This window comes from Thunnus albacares, chromosome 17 (assembly GCF_914725855.1).
Source record: "Thunnus albacares chromosome 17, fThuAlb1.1, whole genome shotgun sequence".
In the NCBI taxonomy this organism is placed as follows: Eukaryota; Metazoa; Chordata; class Actinopteri; order Scombriformes; family Scombridae; genus Thunnus; species Thunnus albacares.
The window spans coordinates 24,598,225-24,617,335 of NC_058122.1; the positions used below are offsets into that span (position 1 = coordinate 24,598,225).

Below are 19,111 nucleotides of genomic sequence, written 5' to 3' on the forward strand. Positions count from 1 at the left end.
CTCTTCTCTCTGGTTTGATGCTTTCATGATATCAACTCTTCCGAACACACACACACACACACACACTCAGCCCAATCAGTGATGTCACAGCCATTCTGCCCCTTAGTTCACCCTTAGGCTGTTCAACAGGGTTTTGGCAACTTCAAACACAGTTAAATTAGTAACTGGAGCCCTGTTCCAATAGACGCAGGCCCAGGGAAGAAGAACACAATCCATAAATTTTGGCCTGGAGATGCCCCGTGCTCCCTGAACCTGTTGAGAGGAGGGAACGCTGCTAACAAACCAAACTTTTGAGTCGCTGCCAATAGGCACATCGTAACGAGGAGATGAGTAGATCTAAAAGTACCAAACATGTAGAGGGTCCTCAAAAGACCTGGAAATAAAAGCTACCGTCTTGTACATTTATAGCATAAAAGGTGAATAAATAGATCCTCCTAGCCTCAAATTAACCTTCAGCAGCATCAGAAAAGTGTCATAACTTAGACTACGTTATTTAATAACACTATACTTCCCATATTAAGACCAAACAATCAGTTTGAGAATGATAGCAGGTCGTGTTTTCAGTTTTAATACTGGGGTTACTTTAATGGATTGCGCCTTTAAGTTTCTAAAGTTTTAGTTTGTTACTTTCTATGTATGTGACAGACTGGGGCTAGCACTTACTGGAAATCAATTCACCTTAATTCTGCAAATAAAACTTGATTCCAGTGAAGTATTTTTTTAGACAGCTTTCCACCTCCGTCTTATGCCCAGAATATAATGAAAATCTAAAAAAACCATGAAGGAAATAATGTTCTCTAATGTTTTAAACCTCACAGTGAAAGCTTCTCTCTTCAATTTCAAATAAAGACTTCATTACTGATGACCCTAATAACCGTTACAGATGCATGTGTTTACTTGTTAATTCAGTTATCTGTACCGGCGTGACAATGGAGCTATTAAAGGGATTTTTTTGTGATACCACTTCTGCCACCATATGAGGAGAAACTCATCTGTGCAACCCCCAGTGTTATGTCCCAAATCCATGTTACTGTATTTACTAATTTTAGATATTTTTAATGCGTTTACAATGAAGAATAGTTTGTCCACTTCACTATTTAAATGGTTTTGCTCAGACAACATATAGGCAGCTTTAAATACAGGTGTGACTGAACCCGAAACCTATGGAGACATGCAATAAAAATAATTCCTGCATTGACTACATGAGCAGACACACTCGGGTACGACAGATGTGACTATGTGCTTAACAGCTTGGTTGAGGTTTTGGGGTCAGAGGCAAAGCAGTTGTTATACATCCAGAACTAACCACTGGTATTTTTATAGCGGTCTCAGTTTCCCATAGAATAAAAGCCAAGCAGGGAAGTGAAACCCGATCACTGGAGGTCACACATTTGAGACGCATACTGATGCCAGGTGTAAACTGCTGTCTATCCCAGCTGGACGGAGACACAGTACAGATACAAAAATCTCAGTTTTTGAGATCAGAGCAGCGACAGTTTCCTGCTCGGTGTAATTCAGTGCAAATTTACTCCTTAAAAGGACATTTGGGGAATAAAAACCAGGCTGAGGTAGAATGCTTACTGAAGGATTTACAAATATGAACAACCCTCTTCATCACATGACGTAAATATCTATTATTCAGCTGATAACATGGCACCTTTAGAGCCCTTTTCTAAAGGGTGGTGGTGGTGGGGGGGGGGTGTGAAGAAGGGGAGGTTGGGGGGGCCTTTTCTGGTCTGTTAGCAGCCTCTGCTGGTCCTGGATGTATCAGTGCATCCACAATCACACAACAAGTCTACATTGTATTCAATGCAAGGTGCAGTAGGGGAGAACGGGGTAACGTGAGCCACTTTTTACATTTGATGATTTTACTGCAAAGTGAAAGTGTATTTGTTTCAAATAATAGTTACTATATATACCTCAGGTTGTTGTGTAACCATGGAAATTAAAACAAGTTATTTAATTATTATGGTTTTACAACAATGAGCCATCAAAAAAAGGTCGTCCTATGGCACAACTTACCCCAAGGTACATCAAACAAATTTGAGATCATTTTGAGCTTTATTGATGCCATCAATTTAACAAAGGCAAAAACAGACAGGTGACAAATTAAAGGAAAACCTGGTCCAGGTCTGAATGCTGGACCCCTACAGTGAGGGGATCTGGGGGCTCTGTTATGCTGTGGGGGGCATTCTGCTGGCATGGTTTGGGTCCACTAGAGGGAAGGGTCACTGCTAATCAATACAAAGTAGTTGTGAGTGATCAGCTTTATCCTATGATGAAACATTTCTACCTTGATGGGAGTGGTCTCTTCCTGGATGACTGTTGTGGAAATTTAAGATGAATTCACAGAGAGCAAGTTGTCTTTCAGAGTTTCATTGTAATATCTAGAATACATATTTGCAAGTCCCAGTTTGCTCGGCTGAAGAGATATTGGATGAAGTTCAGTGTTTGGTACTTGCATAAACAGCCACATGCATCACATCCCATATTCATCACCCTAACAATTATTTTTAATTAATTCACCGTATCTCCAGGGAGTTTCTTTCGGTCTCTGCTGAGAATTAAGAGTTGAAGGCTAAATCCTTATCTGCCTTTCCTCCCTGGACATTCCCTTTAAAGTTACAGTGACCGAGCCCCACACCTCACCTTTGATAGTACCTGTTAGGAACATTTTCACACGGGAAGCAGAGATCATAAAGTCTTACAATGAGCTTTTGACTATAAGGCAGTGTAACATAATCTTAAAACCACCATCATCAAAACACCAAATGAGGGAATATCTTTTGGATGAATGGTGTTCATCCCTCCAATAGAGTTCAGAGACTTGTAGAATCAATGCCAAGGTGTATTGAAGCTGTTCTGGTGGTCCAACACCTTACTGAGACACTTTATGTCGGCTTTTCCTTTAATTTGTCACCCGTCTGTATGTACAGCATGTTTATGTGTGGCTTAAACTTAACATCAATCAATAATTAGGTATTTATTCATCAACATTGTAGCACTTGTAACAGGGATCAAACATGAACAGGGTCTCTAGAATATCAGAAAATAATTTTGGGGGTAAATTGAACCATTGACTCAACTTGCCCCAACATCACTGACAGGTTTTACCCCACAACCTCCATTTTTTTTAAATTAAGATACAAGACTGATAACTTTAGTAACATGATGAACTCACTCGGTTTTGCTGACCACTCTCTCCATGTGCTTGAGTCCGAGATGGATTGAGTAATGTGAACTATTCTTTCTTAATTTGTGATCACATGATTACTTTTGCTTATGGTTACCTAGATAAAGGGGGTGGTTCATTTTACCCTGGTCTCCCCTACACTTTTTTGTAATGCTGAATGTTTCTTTTACGTCTCGCTTTTACACTTTTATATCAACTTTGATTTTAATGACTGTTTTTATTTGATTTTATTGATTTATTCTGCCTCAGTATGATCAAATGTGTTTTATTATGATTATGCTGTGGTCTTACTGGGTATTCTATTGTTTTTATTGTGAATTCTGGGGTTCTGGGGCTTTTATGTCTTTTATGAGCACTGGACCAAACAAACTTCCCCGTGTGGGATAATAAAGTTGATCTGAAACTATTAATTCTATACACATTTTATAGTGGATGATGTTCTAAATATATAGGAAGTACTTGATCTGCTCAGAAAGAATGGATCAGAGCACATTACTTGTTTGGGTACTCAACAACTCAACTTGTCTTTTAGGTAAATTATTCATCTTGTTACAACCGTCTGCGCCACAGACAAAATATAGAGCAACACTAAGATGAAATTTGAATAAACCAAAATAGAAATCAAAACCACTTTAATTCACCAGGAACAAGAAATTGCACAATAAATTTGTGCTGACGTGTTACCTGCACAAACACAGATCTGTTCATTAGTTGAATTCTGTCAACAGACAAGGAAACTACTGAAAATACCAAAATGCTAAAAATATGAATTCAAAGACTAAATATTGTTCCTGTGCAGCAGCACTGACATAGCAGATGACAACACTGGCATGTTCAAAGATAAACAAATGTAGAAAGTAAAGTAACTTGATATATATTGAGAGATATGCATAAACAATGTGCACACAAGTAGGTCAACAGATACCTTAAATAGCTTAGTATGCACAAATTAAATGTGTTTCAGTTGTCACCTGCATATAAAGCAGCCAATTATTTAGTCGAGACAAGGTGATGATGTAAATAAAACTGCGTGATGCTTGAATAGTGACGCTGTTAGCCTAAAACAAATACGTACTGAACAAAAATAGGATGATTTCATCCACCATCATTAAAGATCCCCTCCAGACATGTTTTAAGATGTACTGTATATAAAATAGTCTGCTTTGAATAATAATATGTGTCTGATATTTTTCTTACACAAAAAAATTTCAATTATTATTTCAATTATTTCCACTGGGTTTTATTTATTTATAAAGCCCTTATTGTTTTTTTTCCCCTCATTAGGTGTTTTAATGATGGTGGTGGAGAGCGCTGTCTAACACGTCAGTCCAAAATCTCCCATAGGTGTTCAATTGGGTTGAGATCTGGTGACTGTGAAGGCCATAGTATATGATTCACAACCATTCAGTGACCCCTCGTGCCCTGTGAATTGGAGTATTGCCATCCTGGAAGAGACCACTCTCATCAGGATAGAAATGTTACATCATAGGATTTTATTTATTTGCAGTGACCCTTCCCTCTAAGTGGACAAATGGACCCAAACCATGCCAGAAAAACGCCCCCCAAAGCATAACAGAGCCACCAGATCCCCTCACTGTAGGGGTCAAGCATTCAGACCTGGACCAGTTTTTTCCTTTAATTTGTCACCCGTCTGTATATCATTCTGCACAGTGAAGTTCAAACATTCAACTGTAGGAACAAGAAGTAAAACAAGTTCTCGCGTGGAGGGGTACTTTAAATTTTTAAGGGAATCTAAGGAAATTTAATAATTTATTCTAGAAGCAGACTTACAAAAACTTCCAAATGAATATTTGAAATATTGCAAAAACAAAGAAAAGAAAGATTTGCAATTTCATTTAATTTCAAGGCTCAACGATGAGCTTATTTTTTATTTATTTTTTTATTTTATTTTTTTATTTTCAGAGACTTTTGTTATGAAAAAAAAAGCACTCCGGAAATGCTAATATTACTGTAGCACGTTTGACGGTGTCTTCCGGTACCCACTTCTGTCAAAAATGGCTCGTCTACTGCCATTTAAAATCGCCGTTGTTTTTACTATTTTTTTCTTCTTATGCACGAGTTTCGTCTGTTGTAACAACGGCAGAAGGGTAAGTGTGACATCGCATCAGTTTAAGTACAATATTTGACTGCGTTTAAGCGGAAGTTGCACCTGTTAGCCAAGTGCTTAGCACTAGCTTTGCGTGCTAAAGGCTAACACCAGATTTTGTTTTCATTCTCAGGTTGGCGATGCTTTAGACACTGAGTTCAGCGGTTTCTCTGTGCCTCTTGAACATTCCTTTGAAGTTGGTGAGAAAATGTTTTGTTATTATTGACGTTAACAGCTATGTTACATAGTTAATACATTGTTGGTAATGCTGCTAAAGCTAACTATGTAGCCTTGTGCCACCAGCAATAACGCCATATTCGTACAGAGAAACGTACACACCAAACTCTTAAATCTGTAATTTTGATATTATCTAACGTATCGACAAATTCATGTACCTGGTTCAACATATTTTGATATATTTTCAGAAATGTTAATGTGATCTGTATAATTCGGCATGTAGGAAAGACTGCAACATTTTATTTATCTCAACATTTTATATTTCTTTTTTAGGTTTAGATGCTCTATACATTTTCCCATAACCAGACATTTACTAAATTACGCAGAATTTTTGAATGGGGTTTTGATTTAGTGTTTTGTTTTGTTTTGTCTGTTTTTATCAGTTTATAAATGAGATTCTTTTCATAATGTAGTAATATACATATGTAATAATCTGGTCATATATAGGGCCTATATAGTCCTGAATTTTCTTTAAAACACATGACATTAAATGTGTAACTAGACTGTATCTCAAAAAAGGGGCCTTAGAAGGTGTTTAAAAGTCTGAAATTTCATTCACAAAGGTCTGAAATATTTTTTCTAGGCTGTCAAAGGAAGAAAAACTTGGCCGAGAGATCCCTGATTCTGTTGTTCTCTGATCTTGAATGAATTAGTTATTTTTTTAATTGGTTAATCAATCCATCCATTCATCCATTGTTTTTCTGCTGCTTATTCATGTCCAAGTCATGATTAATGAGTAGTTAGTGATATTATTTGGAACGATTGTTATATACTGCCAGAAAGTCATGACAAATATGTGAAATAAATTGAATTAAACCGACATTTTCCACATTGCACTTGGTAAATCATTCCAGCCCTAATGGTTTTTATTGAAGTCTCTCATACTTTGGCAGTGAAGCAGGTATTAAATTGCATTATATGTGGTATTAAAATGTCTTTAAAAGCCTTAAATTTAACTCGGTGAAACCTGCAGAAACCCTGATGGTGTCTTTCCTGTTCTTACTGTCCATCAATCTCCTTGTTTCAGATGATGTAGCTAAATTTCGGGTACGTGGAGCACTGATATTGAAAGCTGGAAGGGAGCCGAGCGTCTCACTGAGTCAGAACCAGCTATCAGAGGAGGACAGAACCAAACTGAAGGTGAAATATGATAAACAGTGACACAAATACTGTAGTCCAAAATAGAGATCCCCTAAAGCAACACACAAATGAGGTGATTCATTTTGTTTTGAAATATTGTTTGTTTGTGGACACCGTGTGCCACAATCTGACCAAAGAGTTCATTACAAATTAGTTGAATGACCACTGACAACCATGTTTGTTTTTCGAATGACTCAACAGGAAGTGGCTGCCGTGGACGGTCTGTACAGAATCCGAGTGCCTCGTGTCTTCCTGCAGGCAGACAGACAGACAGAGCGACAGATGGAGGGTTACCTCACAGCGTTTGTCAGAGCTGTATGTATCTCACTGATCTACTGATTTCTCCAGTAAATGTACTTTAGATAAACACCATGGTAAGACTGGATTAGAGAAGTGTAATGTCAGGGCTTCATATAAAGGGCAGAAGATGTTGCTTGGCACTGGAAAAGGGGATGTTGAAGAAGTAGGTTAGTAGGTGGGAGCGTGTGCAAAAAAGTTGGTCTTTACTAACAAAACAATGTACAGTTTTAAACATAAATGTTAACATTTGAAATACAGCACCAGAGTTAGCTTAAAGCTAATTTTCATCTGCAGTCCCTTACAATTAAAACATATAACAACACAATAACAAACAGTACAAAGCAAAAAACACACAGGACACATTATACAAAACACAAAGCTTCACCCAACAGTACATCACATAGAAATTAATAATGTAAGCTTGCCAAATTAAAAGCAAGATTATTTGCGTTCATGAGAAGACTATAAGATGAAATTTAGATTCAGTGGTTACAAAATCATTATTATAAGAATTTATCTTGGCATTTGCTCTCAGAAACGCAACATTAAAGACATAAGCAAAAACAAACTTTGGGAAACGCAACAAATATAACTTAAAACTGAAGAAAAGACAAGAAAAACCTGCTGAATCATCACAGCCAGTTACCACCAACATTCCCCCATGGTCTCTCTAGCTGAATTCAAACTTAAAGCCTCTGGAAATTTGGCTTAAAAAAGTAAAAATGCATATATAATATCAAAGTGTCTTATTAAGCATCCACAAAAATCTGAGTAAAAATAAACGTTCATAACTATCAGAAAACCTAATTTGAAAAAACAGCTCATTTTGCTGTTTAGACCATTTGTCAAGACTGTGTAGGTGTGGCAGATCACATGACACCCTCACCTGCTACTGGGGGCTGTCTAACTACAGTAGCAAACCACTGGGTTTCCATCATTGTAAATAAACTACATTTATAACATGTACCATTATCACTAAAGGAGGCAGAGGAATAGCTAAACATAAGACACTCCAAGCGAAAGAGAAGCCATCGCTAACTGTGAAGCTAAAGTAACTAGCAGATCTGAAAAGCATGTAGCCAACCGTGAGATTAGCAAGAAAGTCGCTAAAAGAAGGAGAGAGAGATAAGACTGCTTGAGCAGAACTTGTGTGCTTTTAAATGTACAGCAGGTAATCAGCCGCAGTAATGAAGAATATAGCGTAATTAACTGAGATGCAGAAACACCACCAATGACACATAAACTCCAGCAACCAGAAATACGCTTACAGCAGCACGTCACATCGCTTATGACTGACGTAATAAATGTCAGAGCATAACCACGTCCAATTCAAACCTGATATCAGGAAAGTTTACAAAAACTTGACAATATTTCTGATACTTTTTAGATGATTCCTATTACGTACATAAGACCAGAACATAGTTAGAAGGCTGTTGTGGATTTTGGGTTTGTAGTGGTTTTAATAATCAAGGCTTCTTGGCCTTTTTTAATCTGTGTGTTGTTTTTTGTAAAACTGTTGATACAGAGGACATGTTGAATTGTTTCCTTAACCTCTTCCACTCCCCCCTCCCTCCTGCCGTAGACCTATTTTGTTTTTTTTAGGGGGTGACAGGGGATCTTTAGATGGAGTTAGCAGGTCAACAGTACATGCTACATAGAAGATATCATTTGTTACACTGATTTGCTGCAAAATTTGAGGCCATGATTATCATAGAGGTCATAATAGGTTATTTTATACAAGTGAGGTCAAGCTTCAAAAAATGGTCTCACTACAATGAAACCGCTACTATGGGGACCAACATCATCCACATGAATACAGCTGGGCTCATTGAATCCAGAAGAGTCTCAGCCTTCCAGTCAGACCAAATTTATGCAATTCTAAGACTGTTTAGGGACCTCGAGTATGCAGAAATATTCAAATACACCATTTTTAGAATAAGAGAAAGTAACACATTCATACTGCATTAAAAAAAAACTGCATGGTATTAGCATAAAGTGGGCATATCTGTACAGAGGAGACTCGTGGGTGCCCACAAAACCCATTTTCCTTCAGATATCTTGAGGTCAGGAGACCCTTTTGAAAATGACCGTGCCAGTTTAAATTTAGCCAAACTTTGGGGATTTTAAGATTTGATCTGACAGCTTGTTTGTTATCATTCTTTGTCTTTAAAGTTTGAATTGAATCGTATCCATCAAATGATTCAGACGTGGGCGATACCGACTTCTAACATGAACCTTTGCTCTCTGCTGCGATCCTCAGTGCGCCATGGTCGAGTCCCATCTGAGCGACGTGATCGCCCTCCACACCGACGTCTCCGGATACCTCATCGGCGTCTCCATAGTGACGTTACCCGGAGCCTGCAGGGGCACCGAGGTGGAGGACGAGGTCGATCTCGAGGTTTTCAACACCACGCTCAGCGTCGTGGCTCCCGTCAACGCACCCGGGTCAGTAGATCATATGTTTGTTCGCCGCTAATAAGATCCCTGTTCATTTCTCACATGTCCCTACTAGCTAATAAAGCCCGACTGTTAACGGTAGCGCGCTGCCTCCGTCCCTATCTGTCGGTGTCTGTTGGCAGCTGGTGGAAATCCTCTTGTGTATCTGAGTATAACTTTCTCAGATGTCTTTGATTCATATTTTCCTTGTCGTAGCTGCTTCACATCATCCCCCCCCCCCCCCCCCCCCCCCCCCCCCCCATAGGTAGAACAAGTCTCTTTGCAATTTTTTTCTTCCTTTTTAGATATACTCTCTCTTTTGGGGGTTTGTTTGAATGCTAATTGCCGTCTTTCTTCCAGACCTGAGACGGCTCTGTTCCTTGAACGAATGGAACAGGAATCTGAGAAGAAAGGGAAGAATCCACAAGAGCAGAAATCTTTCTTCGCTAAATATGTAAGTACTCGTACTGCAAAAACTGCTGATAGAGTCAACAGTCTGTGCCTAAAGATATCCTCTCTGCCGTTGGTAATTGTCCTCCGATGGTTGTAATGGTCCGTATAGTCGATGAAGAAATGAAAATGAGTTCATCTTTTTTTGCTCAATCAGACCCAACATGATTTTTTTTTTTTTTTTTTTTTTCAATTTGCCAATATTTCTGGCTGAAAAGAAGGAACATTGAAGTCCAAATGGTCGTGTTTTGGACTCAGTGTGTCGTGTGTTTCAGTCATTCCAGTTTGAGTCCTTGTCATGGTTTGAGATGAGGCTACAACGATTAATCGATTAGTCGATTGACAGCAGATTAATCAGCAACTGTTTTGTTGATCGAATAATCGAGTTAGGTATTTTTTTTAAGCAAAACTGCCCAACATTTGCTGGTTCAAGGATCTCAGTTTGGAGAATTTGTTGCTTTTCTTGGTCTTATATTACTGTAAATTTAATATTTTAGGGGTTTGAACTAGAACTGCAACGATTAGTCGATTGACAGAAAATTAATCGGCAACTATTTTGATTTTATCTTTGGGTTTGCCGTTGGCTCGGACAAAATGAGACATGTGAGACATTTTTCACCATTTTCTGATGTTTTATAGTCCAAACAACTAATCTATTAATCATTAGTTGCAGCCCTAGTTTGGACTGTTTGTCAGACGAGACATTTGAAGACGTCACCTTGAACTCCAGGACGTCATAATCAGCATTTTTTCACTATTTTCTGACGGTTGCAGTTCTAGTTTGAGACCCAGCTGTTCTGACTAGTCGTCCTAAATTATTCAGCCAACAAAAGTCCAATTTCAAACCTTTAAAAAGAATGAGTCATCCTTTAAAAAAAAACTGAGATTTTGTTTGTCTTCTGGCATTTCGAGCTGTCAGTCGGAGTAAAAGCCGTTTCTCCCTTCGAGCTCCGTGTTCGGAAACATTCCCACAGAGAACCTGGTCTCGTCTCCTATCGCTTGGCTCGTCTCAGCTCTTTTATGATCTCTCTGTGTGTGTGTGTTTGTGTGTGTGTGTGTTTTGCACTGTGCCGTATCCTGCTGTGTTGACTCTTGTGCTTGTGCTGCATCCAGTGACATTGTGTTGACTCGGTGCTGTGCTGTGTTCCAGTGGTATTTGATTCTGGGAGGTGCAATCTTCCTCATGGCCACCAATTCGGCACAGCCCCCAGCAGGGGGAGGCAGAGAGCAGAGCTGATTCCCACTCAAGTACTGTTTTCTTACTTGTGGCTCGTTCTGTCCTCCTCCGTCAAGTTATGTATTTAACTTTTAAGCAATGTGACTAACTGAAACCCCCCCTCCCTCCCTCCCTCCCTCCTCCCCCATCTTGCTTCCTACTCATTTTCCTTTTTCCAATCTTTTGACATTTCTTTTTTTCCAGGTTCAATGCCAAATACATTTCAGAAAACTCCAATATTCTTAATTTGAAGCACTTTGTATGAGGACATACTGGGCAGCCTCCAAATCAATTAAATCAATTATCGGTGTGATTATGTTCAGCATGTGTTTGGTGTTTGATCCTGACGTTTCTTCTTCTTCACTTTTAGAGTCTCTTACCCACCTGTACACTTATCTTTTTTTCTTCTTTTCTGTTCAGAAAATCATTTTAACCTAATCTGGGATGACCAATCTGGAACTGTTGAAAAGATCTCAGTCATTAAAAAGTTAATTTGTTGTCTTGTAAACAAAGATATCATCGTATTTACTTCCCCTTTTTTTTTTTTCTCTCCTCTTTTTCTCCTCCAGTGGATGTACATCGTGCCTCTCGTTCTCTTCCTGATGATGTCTGGCGCTCAGGACCAATCAGGAGGAGGAGCCGGGGGCGGAGCAGCTAACGGAGGCGGCCGATGATCAACACGCTAACAGTTGTTTTTTGTGAAGATTTACTGAACAATAATTCTCTTGGAACAGTTTTTAATTGCTGTACATAATGCTATTTAAGGAAATTAAACGTCCGTCACTCACAACTGAAACCTGTACAGTAGAGAGAAGATAATGTGTCCTGCAGATGACTGCGTTTTTAATTCTAATGTGAAAATAAAGTATTTATTACTTGAATTGACTCAGACTGAAGATTTTTATAGGTCAACTCTCAGCTCACGATTAGGGTTCCTGTTTTACTGTTGAAGTTAAATGAAATACTTTTATAATATGAATAAAAATGAAGAGACAAGTGTTTTCTCAGTTTCACATGAAGTCCAGGAAACATTAAGGTGATCTTGAAGATGAAAAAACTCAAAAACAGAGAAGAAAACGTTCTTCAGGATCTTCATCTGATGTCTGATTCTTAACCAACATGTCAGACTAAAAAAGGCTTTTAATGAAACTTCTTGCTCTGCTTGTGCCTGAAGAACATTTTCTGTTACGACTTTTATAATATAATGAAAGTATAAAAATAGTCATTGAGCTGCCGACATCTTCTAAAATAGTGAGTAATCATAGATTTTAATATTCTCACCTGATGAACTTAAAGTTACATGAAAGTGTGATGGAGCAGGTTACGTTATGATTCTTTCAGCTGTTCACCTGCCAGCCAGAACTCTTTATTTAATATATACATTATTTTATTCACAGATTGTTCATATAGACATACCACCCCATATAACCATATAACCAATAATAGTAACAGAAAGTAGTTCATCTTAACTGTGTATCAAGGACAGAAAGCATTATAACAGTATGTATCATCTACATGTGATTGCAGTCCATCATAAATATATAAAAAAAATTAAAAAACAAACAAAAACAATAAACACAAATATGGTTAAATTGAGTGCAGATATTGCAAAAAAAAGGACCACAAGATTCTTCTCATTCATGTTGAGTCAGAACTCTTCAAGATGCAAAAAGTCAAAACCAACTTATAACATGCACAAAAATAAAATTTTAATATTGCAAACAGATATTTAGAGGTCAAGTTAATAAGTTAGAATAATGTACAATAAATTACTGAAGACAGATAAGTATTTATAACAGCACCTTCAAAGGGTTAGCCCAACTCACCAATACGTATAAGAAATTAACATTTATTTTTAAAGTATTACATTGTCAGAATTTTAGCTTTTTTTACAGTCAGTTTCATTCAAATTCCAGTAAAAACCCCAACAAACAGACTGGTTCTGCACTGGTTTCTCTCACTAACGGGGGGAAACTGGAACCACTCGTCTGTCAGTTTGCCACATTTGAATCTGAGAGCCTCCACTGAGCAGTTTAATCCTTTATAATACAGCCAGTTACTCCATTTGGATAAGAGCAGCTACTGTTGTCCTCCAACAAGTCCTCACTGTTGTGACAGTTTACAGCATTTAATTAAATACTTGTTTGAATAAACAATATTTACAAAAACCAGCTGACTCACTACATTTCATGTGTATGTTTATATGGACTTATATATAAGTATGGATACTTAAATTATTCAGTATCATTTTTTAATATTTTTTAATTACTGGGATACAATTAGGGCTGCAAATAATTATTTTCATTATTCCATCAGATATTCTATCAGAAAATAGTGAAAAATACTGTGATAATTTCTTAGAGGTGTCTTCAAATATCTTGTTTTATACAATCAACAGTCCAAAAGATGATCAGTTTCTTATAATGTACGTCACAAAAAAACTGTAAATCATCACATTTGAGAGGCTGCAACCAGTAAATGTTTAGCATTTCTCTTAAAAACATGACAAACTGTTATTGGATTATGAAAATAGCTGCTGATTAATAATCTGTAGTCAATTACTTGACTAATCGTTTCAGCTGTAAATACAATGAAATTTTGAGTGTATTTTAGCATAGTTGGGTTACATGTTGTGTTTTTTATTATTATTTTATTTTAGACAAAAGCCATTTAGTACCACAACATATCTGATCATAAGTTTTCATTATTGTCTTTTAGGTGTTTTTTTCTAGACATAAAACAGTTAAAACTACCAAAGAATTAAATATATAAATGTAAAATCTACGTAAAACACAATCAGAGAGAAGTGTGATACAATCCTAATCACGCCTTTAACATGACAGCTGATGTCTGTTTCGGTTATTTAACTGTAAGATCAAAGGCCAACAGTGAAATTTGAAATCCTACAAAGGCGACTTGTGAACTCGGAGGGGAGAATAAACATCTGACAGACAGTCCAGTCCAAACTAAAGGGCGACCACCGGTCTGCCTGGGATCCTGACTCTGCCCATGTTTGGGGTTCTCGTGTGAACATCTGCGTGTTTCCTCCCATCATCCTGCCACCTATCCGTGTATTTATATTCATGAGTCAAGGGGGGGGGTTGGGATCCTAGAATCACAGCAACACAGCTTTAGAAACAGTATGTCCCAAAATCCCTGTGTCAACATTGCCTCTCCTCTTCCTCACGTCAGTCAGCCTGGCTGTTTTTAGTCCATGTGTCCAACTGTGAGGAATATCCTCTTATTTTGGGAGGCTCAGCGTTGAGCTTCAACACTTCGCTGCCCTCTGCCCTCATCCAATCGCCAGCCGGGCCTTTCTCAGAACGAGCCACACCGCCCTGCTCCATGTACAACTTGAGGGATAAGGTGATAATAACAGCTGAAGGAAACAGGAGAGTCTCAATGGAGTGAGCTGGACGACACATTATGTTATGATTTTGTTATACTGTTCAATGCTGTATTCTTTAATTTGGTCTATTCTGTTACACACATCTATTTCCTGTCTGTCTATTTTCCCCCTTTAAGGTTTTTTTTAGGGAGTTTTTCCTCATTTGAACCGAGCGTTTAAGGACAGAGGATGTTGTGTTGCTGTGCATACTGTAAAGCCTGAGGCAGATTTGTGATTTGTGATATAGGGCCATATAAATAAAACTGACTCGACTTAACCACAGTCATCTGTTTGTAAAGAGATCCGCCTCTGAAGGTTATAGACGCCTTTTTATCAGCAGGATGAGCCGTGATTAAACACGCCTTAAAATGTTCCCACTCCCCGACCGGTACACCGCAGATCCTTTTTCCACTTGAAAACACAATCTCAGCTGTGTATTTTACTTTCAGCGTAAACACTAATGAATCACAGGAGGCCTATCAGCGTGCAGCGTGATATATGTGCATCTACCAGGAAGCCGGAGGACACTGACACTGAGACACATGATTGTTGTGATGTTTGAGAAGGGAATCATGTGTGTTTGCAGTTACACAGAGGTCACACATAAACATATGTTGCTTTCAACGCTTGTATAACAAATAGGAAAATATGTACTGGTCAAATATAACACGTGAAAATAACACAAAATTATATCCAAGCAAAGTAGACGTTATAATGATTAAAATAATAATAGATAATTTATATTTTTATACTGTAAATACATCGTTTACAGTATGAATTACTGCTGGAGGCTAAAATACTTTACATTTATAACCAGCATAAAAACATTAATAAATGCTTAATACATTTAATATGTTTACACACACACAATGATGTACTTGTAAGCAGATATAAGTGTTTATTAATATATTTGGCAACAACTATAACTCCTCCTGTGAGCCTCCATAAGTGCAGAGAGAGAATATTGTAACATAAGACAAACAAAGAAAGAGAAACCCCTTCTCACATGTTTAAAGACACATGAAAAGACTCAGCTTTGAATAATAATTCATGTCTGATGTGTTTTTCCACAAAAAGGTTCAATTACCTAGTTAGAAATTCTTAGAATGACATCTTTTTGTATGTATGAATATACAAATATTTTAAAAGTTTAGCTGGACACAAGATTTCTGCTATTTCACTGAAAAGTCCATTCTCAGTGTTTGTGCACTGGAGGTTTCTTGTTTGAGCTACATACTGGACCACTAATTAGTTGTGATGTCATAAACTATGTTTGCAGTTATGTGACTTAAACTCAGATTTAAGGTGAACGCAGAGAAACTTTCCTCCTGCAGCAGATAAATGTGAAAACAGCCTTCGAGTGTCAAACTCTGCACAGTGAAGCTCAAATGTCACATTTTTAAAAAAAACACATTTTTGAGTGGAGGAGGACTTTAAAATAGACTGTGTGACTTTATTCATACAGTCAGCATTATTAGAAGCAGTATTTCTCAAGATCAGTGGTGCAAAGTGGATTTAACTTCCTGTCACTGCGTCTTTGGTTCACCAAGGAGAATGAATATAGACATTTTTATTGGTAGCTACACCAAAAACATTAGTGCTCTTCCTGTTTCATCTCATAAAGAAAAGCAGAAATTTCCCTACTAAGTCCAACCTGATAATACACAAACTAACACCATCGAGGCTGTAAATCATTTGAAGTGTCTTATGGATGTAATAAGGCCTGACTGCAGACATTTAATTTATTGTAATTGACAAGATATCCAAATGTCCACATAGCATGGAAAGATGATATCAGGTAAATCATATAACGAAGGAGACAGATAGCAGAAGAAAACGTGATGCGAGAGCGTCCATGTGGGCAGAGAAGAGGAGAGATCACGTACATGAAAAAGGGCTGCTGCTTGCATAGCAGCAGTTACTCATAAATCTCAGGGCTCTCTGTCGCTTAGAGACCACCAATGTCAGCATGACACCATGTGTTAGGCAGGACACCCACCCAACCCCCCCCTCCGCACCATGACATCTCATGATTTAGGAGCAGTTACGAGGTTTATACTGCACTAAAACCGCAAGGGGCCAGTTGATTTTGGCCTGTCGTTTTCACACTGTAAATCTGGACACTTTAACCGTATATGTTTTAGTAAAGATGCTGAGCCTTGATCTATAACTAAAATCTGTGTTTTATCTCTTCTATAGGCACTGCAGGACACTACAAATGACAAATATTACCTCTCAGAGCTGTTTTGGTTTCATAAGGAGAGAAATGATCAACAATACACAACATTTGCTTCAGTCACTTTGGGATAAACATACTGAGAGCCAAATACATGTGGACAAAAACACCAAGAGAGAGAGAGAAGTGAGAAGGAGGAAGCACCTGCCATGTCAATCAGAGGAGAGCCAAGAAAACTGCGGGGAAGTTTTGACGGTCCCTGAAAAGCATCCCAGCAGGCCTTCAGAGATTACAGCTTCGCACTTATTGTATCCCCCCCCCGCACCCAATCGTGCTATACATTTCACCATCTCGCCATCGTGTTAACATGTAATGAAGTAACATGATAGGATGTTTAATGCCCACGCTGGGCTGTAATGTACACTGGAATATTACTTAGTGACGGTTGACTGTATAATGCTGTGCATAGCGCCCCTAAACACACCCAGAGGTCGCGCTACAATACTATTTAAGCCCACTCACTGACAGCAGTAAGCAGCAGGTGCTGAAATTTGTTTTCATGCCTCACACTGATCATATCTGATATTATAGGAGCCGGCGCTAAGCAGGCAATTACACTTCATTAAAATTCTTCTTCCAATAGAGTGTGTCCCCAAACCAAGCGAGAGGTTCAGGGAGATACTTTCTCCTGACAGAGTTATTTCCTATTAAGTTGGATCAATTAAGGCGCGCCAATTAAGGAAAACCCCTCCAGGCAAGATCCGGAGAGAGAGTGTGAGGACTCGCACGTGGAATAGCTTACTGTCTATAGGTGGAATACCACTAAATGTCAGCTTTTAAACATTATGTAAATGTTTATTAATGTCTTTGGTCGCTGACAACAAGAGTTTTTAGTATGAACACCTTAGATGATTACGTCCTATTGCCTGAAATCACATTGTTGCTTCCTGATAATCACTCTGCATTGTCACATTTGTCCACTTTAAAGGATCAAAGTCTGAGATTATTGCAATACTATTATGCAAACTTATAAATGTGGGGCTGTTAACTGACTTTTATTTCTATCTGTAAAATGTCAGTAAATGGTGAAAAGTGCTCATCACAATTTCTTAAAGGATAGGTTCCCAGTTTTTCAAGTCAGGTGCCCAAAATGAACATTGAAACATGTTTTTCTTGCTGTAATCTTTCCTCCTGTTCATACTGACCATTAGAAGATCTCTTCATAATGCACTTACAATGAAAGTGATGGAGGACAAAATCCACAGTCCTGCTTCTCTGCAAAAAGTCGATATCTTTCAAAGTTTCTACCTTTTTAGTGCCAAACTCTCCCTTCTTGTTCGATCCTTCCATTGCAGCTGAACAAGAAAACACTGTCCGTTGAGGATTCTTTTACAATAACTGTACTGTAACTGTGGAAGATGTCAACTTTATTTGACTAACTCAGATGGCGGACACGTTTTTACTCAAAACAAGGACTGTAGATTTTGTCCCCCATCACTTACATTGTGAACACATTTGGAAGGGGATTTTCTAATAGTCAGTATAAACAGGAGGGATGATTACAGCAAGAAAAACCTGTTTCTATGTTCATTTGGGCTCCTGACCCCCCAGAACCTAAAATTATTCAGTTCACCATTATTTAACACAAAGAAAAGCAGCGAGTTTAGCATTTTAGCAACAGCTGACTATCAATTTTCTGTCAATCAACTAATGAATTAATTGACTGAAGATTTCAGCTCTAATTAACGGCTTCATATTCATTTATGGGAGAGCAGAGACAGACATGAGCAGATAAGTGAAAAAAATACTTTAAATGACTTTATTACATCAGCAGATTTACTATTTTATTGCAGCTTTACTTCCCTACAACATTAACTACAAGAAGTAAAAGATGGAAATCGATCCAAACAAGTAAAATAAACTACTTGAATATTTAATTACTAAAAAAGATTCAGATTTAAGGACTGTTCAGGTATAAAATATGGGAGATAAAAGCCAAAATATTGTCCAAACGACAGACTTTAAAGTTCTCCTAACTAATTAATCCACGTCCAATTAAAAGCGGTCATTTGAGACGACTGTAAAGCAACGTCAGCAACATCTACTCACACAGCCGACCGTTAAAAGCTGTTATTTTCAAGCTCTGACCACACCGGCGGTTCAGTACACACTTTGCCTCAAGTTCTCTGGCAGCGCAGTGCACTTACAGCAGCCGCTGATTGATGGGATCTGGGATTGACGACAGCTCCCCAACGAGTAGCTGGCTGCCATCTTAGATACTGACTGCCCACACTCTTTATACAGAAACAAACACCTATACCTTGTGTCAGGGTCCATTTAAGATGCTCACTAGTTGTTTATTTTTTTGTCTTGGGTCAAGGTTTGTCATGTAAGGTGACAAATAAAGCACAATTTCATATATGAATTCAGGCACCAAAATGTCTAGAAATATAGATGTAGGCGCCATC

At 38.1% G+C, this 19,111-nt stretch overlaps 1 protein-coding gene across 2 annotated transcripts; it reads left to right on the plus strand.

The window, feature by feature from the left end:
- Positions 1–5,157: 5,157 nt before the first annotated feature.
- emc10 (ER membrane protein complex subunit 10) lies at positions 5,158–11,960 on the plus strand. Of its 2 annotated transcripts, XM_044332490.1 has the most exons (8): positions 5,158–5,301; positions 5,434–5,500; positions 6,565–6,677; positions 6,879–6,992; positions 9,238–9,422; positions 9,774–9,867; positions 11,014–11,111; positions 11,649–11,760. In XM_044332490.1, exons 1-7 carry the CDS (start codon positions 5,209–5,211, stop codon positions 11,098–11,100), a joined length of 753 nt encoding a protein of 250 aa, XP_044188425.1. In that variant the 5' UTR covers positions 5,158–5,208; the 3' UTR covers positions 11,101–11,111; positions 11,649–11,760. The 2 variants fall into 2 exon arrangements, with proteins under 2 accessions (XP_044188425.1, XP_044188424.1); XM_044332489.1 differs by lacking the exon at positions 11,014–11,111 and having other exon boundaries at positions 11,649–11,960.
- The last annotated feature ends 7,151 nt before the right edge of the window (positions 11,961–19,111 follow it).

Coding starts and splice junctions, on each gene's coding strand:
- emc10 (XM_044332489.1), top strand. CDS start 5,209: ATGGCTCGTCTACTGCCATTTAAAATCGCCGTTGTTTTTACTATTTTT. Junction 5,302..5,433: donor GTTGTAACAACGGCAGAAGG/GTAAGTGTGACA, acceptor TTTCATTCTCAG/GTTGGCGATGCTTTAGACAC. Junction 9,423..9,773: donor GCTCCCGTCAACGCACCCGG/GTCAGTAGATCA, acceptor TCTTTCTTCCAG/ACCTGAGACGGCTCTGTTCC.